Genomic DNA, 5,000 nt, shown 5'->3' with positions numbered 1-5,000 from the left:
TTTTTCTGTTTTTGTTTTTTATTTCTTTTATCAGATTGTTAATGTCTTTTGTTATGGCAGTGTATTTTGTATGATTTGTTTGTAGTTTGCTATTAACTGTAATGCGGAATAGGAGTCGGTAAAAATTACTGAGTTTGATATTTTATTGTTTTGAATGTATTGCAGCTCTTGTTTTATTACAAATAACTCTGCTTCTATGATATTTGTATTTTTTTGGTAGCTTACAGATTGTAGTAATGTTTGCATTTTGAATATATATTGCTGTTTGAACTGAATATGGTTTCTTTATTTTTGAACCATATGTGAAGTTTTTTGCTGTTCTCTCTATGTTATATTTTCTAACATCAGAAACTTAAATTTAATTTATTTGTTCTGGAAGGTCCTTTGATGTGCTGTTCATAAACTAGGTTTCAACATGTGAGATATCATACCATGGTGATACTGGGGTTATATTCTGTACTATATTAGTTGTTATGTTGAATCTTAATTTTTTACAGGTTTCTAGTGCCCTGTAAGTTAATAATCTTTTATCTTTTCTTGGATTATATTATATTCTCTTATATTATTTGTTACTATTCATATTATTGGTGTATCATTTGGCTTCTCTAGTATTTTTGCTTGGTGTATATATTTTATTTCTTTTTTCCTTTTTTTATTGGTATATTATTGCTTAATGGATGAAGAGAAAAAACAACCCGTTGCTATTCTTAATGCCAAATTTTGTACTGTTTCTAGTTTTTTAAGTTCTGTGTTTTTTGCATTTCATAAATGGATATTCCATATTCTATTTTAGGTTTGATGTAAAATTATAAAATTTTAGTTGTGTTTTTTTATTTACACCCCATGTGTATGAGGATAGTTTTTTCATGATTTATATTCTTTTTAAAGATTTTACCTTTACATTTTCAATATGCTCTCTCCAGTTTAGTCTTGGTGAATAAGATCTTAATCCTAAGATGTCATGTTTATTTGTGAAATCAATTTCTTCATCATCTGTTTTTATGCTAGGTATATTTCTTATCCTTTTATGTGTAAAACATATTATTTTGCTTTTTGTTAATTTTATCTTCAGATTCCATGTGATTGCCCATTCTTTTAGATGTTTTAAAGCTCTTTTTATTTTATTTGTTGCTTTTGTCAAATCTATTTATTGTTATTAAGGTTATATCATCTGCATATATTATTTCATTTATGCTTCACGGTAATTTTAAGTATGTTATTATGTTATTATGTTAATTAATTTGGGATCGTGATGGTATACTGTTGGACTTTATAAGATGTATGTCCTATGGCAACTCTTTCTGGTAAAGTTTCTTTAAATGTAATTCTGAAGGATTTTGTTGGAAGTCATTTTTTTATATATATATATATATATATATATATATATATATATATATATATATATTTGTTGGCTTTATTTAGTCTGATTACTTCTATTTTTTCACTGTCATAACCAAACAGTGGTCTTAATTTGTCTTTTATTTCTTTTGGGTCTAATTCAATATTTACTATATATATTGTACCTTAGGAACAGTCTGTATTTTTATTTTAGGCAGGCTGTTTGCAATTTATGTACCTGTCACCTAATTTATTGATCTGGTTTAAGGGTGGTAATTGTGTAATTTTTGACTTCAAATCTTAAAATCTTTCCTGTTCCAAGCACTCTTAGTGACTTCAAATCTTAAAACCTTTCCTGTTCCAAGCACTCTTAGTGTGTCCCCTATTATATACTTTTGGAATGTTGATTTGTTCAGTGCATTAGTTCATTTCATCTGGTTATTAAAGTTTGAAGTTTCTGACTCTCCTGTTAAATTGATTAGTACTACATGGTTATTTTGTCTTACTGTTGTGTTTGTCATGAGTGGTTGAAATTCTTCCAAGTTTTTGCTGACTTTGTGTGTCTGGGCAAGTTTGGGGTTTAGGTTTTCTTCATTGTCACTTTCTTCTCTAGGTCATCTATTTGTTTGTGCTGTAGTCTATTTCTTTTAAGATTCCAGGGTTTTCTCCTGGATCTGGGTTTAAATTTGCATCCATTTAATGTTCTTAAACTTCACTTCACTCATATTCAAGATTTTACTTGTTCACTCAATGGTGGTTTAAGTGAAAGTCATATTATCATTTTGATACAGCATACCAAATGCCAAATATAGACCTTGCAAAATGGCTTACAAGCCATAAGCTTAATGCCTGGATTCTGGTTCATGTGTTGACCAGAATCAACAGGTTAATGAAGTAAATAAGAAGAAATAAAAAAACATTTTTTTCTCTAATAGTTTTGACTGTTATTCAAATGAATTTGGCCTTCATTTGTTCACAGTTCATTTATAGCATTTCATACAAATGCACTATAAATAATATGGTATTTGAATCAGGAAATAATTTTAGTAATAGATGCTGTCAAGTAATTGTTTAGCTTATTTTCATTTTATGCTAAGGTCGTGTGTGTGTGTGTGTGTGTGTGTGTGTGTGTGTGTGTGTGTGTGTGTGTGTGTGTGTGTGTGTGTGTGTGTGTGTGTGTGTGTGTGTGTGTGTGTGTTTTTTTGTGTGTGTGTTTCAATAAATGTCCAGACTAATAAGTGGAGTTTTTTTTTTTTCTTTCTTTCCATTGTCTCAAGCCATAAATGAATAGATTAGTAATGTTTGAGAAATTAATCTGACAGCTGTATACAAAGAGAAAGTATAATCTCAACCCTATAAGCATGATTTCAAGTAGCACCAGAGTTCATAGTAGCTCTTATCAAGGGAAGACCCATAATTGTCAGATATGCTGTTTGGACTATGATGACTTTTTCTCATTTTACCACTCCTGCTTACAGTTCTATTATATCATGGTCATTGATAGTAACATATTTTACTTCTGTATTTTGGAACATTGAGTTCATCTTAAAGAAAGCAATAGATGTATTTAATAACTGGAGGCAGTTGCAAATGTCACACAATAGTCAAGCAGTAACAGGTCATGACATTTTTCATTGTGGTCATTGCTTACAATTGGATTGTGCATCATCTTTGATTATAGTTTGTTGTGATATTTCTTATATACCTGATCACTCATTCATTTTAGGCTCTGTAGCTAGAAAGGCATAATCTCTTTTTTTATATTCTAAAGATTTTACTATGTAAATATCTGTCTTTTGACAGGTGTTTTTTGTGTACAGATATACAGTCTGACTGTATATTTTTCATGTTTTCAATGGTTTGGTGTACAAATGAAAAATATGGATAGTTCAGAAAGCTTACCATCAAATAGTTGGCCAACATTCATATAGTAGACAAGCAGGACTCTTCCTGTCCAAAGAAAGGGTTTTGTTTTGCAACTTTGCAGCAACAGTAAAAAAAATTTGTCTATACATTATTTTGGGTTATAGTTGTACTTTTATTATTGAGATACACATATGTGCTGTAACCCTGGCATTGTATATATAGAAGCCAGTTGTATTTTTACACAAGATATAAATGTATGAATGGTATTTTACTAGAGGACTTTTTGTATTGTTTATGCTTTACATTGTGACTTGAACAACCACTGGAAGGGCTGACTGAGTTGAATTAATTTTCTTTCTGCAGGGCATCAGCTGGCCTAATATCAGCCCTGAAAACAACAATTCTGTGTTATAGCATTAACTTGATGGGGAAACAGTATGGTATTAACCTATTGAATTCAGGTGCTTCATTTTGGCACTGGGATGAAAATTCTGCCATAGGTTTTAGTTAATGGTGATTCTCCTAGGTGTGTGGCTTGTAGGCCTGGCCAATATGAGCACTTTTTTCATATCAAGACTCTTTGTATCCACTTTGCGATGCTATGAACTTTCATTCTAGAGACACGTTTTTGCTGTGTTGCCATTTTCTGGGGTCTGTATTTGTCATTTGTTATTCTACATCAAAAGCATAATAAACTGTTTTGAGTATACTCCATATTATCTACTCTGGTAGTATAAACTATCCTTAAACAGTAACAAAAAGGAATATTGGTTTGTCTGTGTTATTTAATTATTATTATTTTTTTATTTTTTTGTATAATTCAGTTTCCTGTAACACATCCTTAGCTGTAAGTAACGGAGGCAGGAATAGGTTTCTGTGCTTGGACATATGGTCCTCCTTGGAGCTAGGGTTTTCCCAGTTATGGCTCATGGACTGTACACTCTACCCTCACATAACAATAGAAATATTGCTGAAGCCCCTTAAGTGAAATTCTAGGGAGTCAGTCTCCCTCCAAAAGCAGTCGTAGTGAGATGTCCCCGTCACCCACTGCTCAGGTTAGACTTTTCTATCATCCCTGCCCACAGCTAAATTTTTCCATGACAAGACATTCCCCACACCTGAATCCAATGGGTTAATCATACTAAAGTGTAACATTAGCAGTACAGCTACACCATGAAAGTGACTATAGTTCCACTTTATTTCATGCAAAATTAATGAAGTTATTTCTTGAATTTTGTCTGTAGAACTTTTCTTATGAAAGTAGTGTAGAACAGTCAATTTTTTGTTATATATTTTTTGTCTTTGTATGGCTTCCAGTCCAGTTAGCTCAGGGCTATATTAAACAACATATATTCATCATTTAAAATGGCACCGAATATTACAAATATTGCAGATTTGCAACAAGTATCAAACCTACAAACTATATCAGTATGAATTAAAACTAGTGTGTAATATCCTGACAGGCACAGGAGGACCTTACTTTTTTTTAGTATTGCAGTTAGAACCACACCTCTGAAGGCTTTTATTATTTTGTCTTTGCAGCTTTGAGTCATGGAGGATATCTTCCACTGGTGCCGTGAAGGCAATACTGTACAAGTGCGACTATGGCTAGACGACACTGAACATGATATGAACCAAGGGTAAGAGTTTGTTGTAGTGATTAAAAAGAAGTGATATGAAGATATTAGTTATTAACCCATTGCCACCAGGGAAAATGAATGAAAATAGAAAAATGCTGTGCTAATTTTTTATAATTTTGCAAAATGTCTCTGTACATAAATGGCTCTGCTAGTGCT

The 5,000-nt window shown here is 31.7% G+C and overlaps 1 protein-coding gene across 4 annotated transcripts in view; it reads left to right on the top strand.

Annotated features, from left to right (window-relative positions):
• The window catches only part of LOC125033325 (integrin-linked protein kinase homolog pat-4-like), a 44,322-nt gene that overhangs the window by 1,215 nt on the left and 38,107 nt on the right, over positions 1-5,000 (top strand). For all 4 annotated transcript variants that reach the window (XM_047624715.1, XM_047624716.1, XM_047624718.1 and 1 more), the window contains exon 2: positions 4,747-4,844. In XM_047624715.1, coding sequence (XP_047480671.1) covers positions 4,756-4,844 — 89 coding nt within the window. In that variant the 5' untranslated portion in view covers positions 4,747-4,755. The remainder of the gene's footprint in view (positions 1-4,746; positions 4,845-5,000) is intronic.

The sequence above is a fragment of the Penaeus chinensis genome, chromosome 16 (assembly GCF_019202785.1).
Source record: "Penaeus chinensis breed Huanghai No. 1 chromosome 16, ASM1920278v2, whole genome shotgun sequence".
Lineage (NCBI taxonomy): Eukaryota > Metazoa > Arthropoda > Malacostraca > Decapoda > Penaeidae > Penaeus > Penaeus chinensis.
This window is presented reverse-complemented; position numbering and strand designations above follow the sequence as displayed.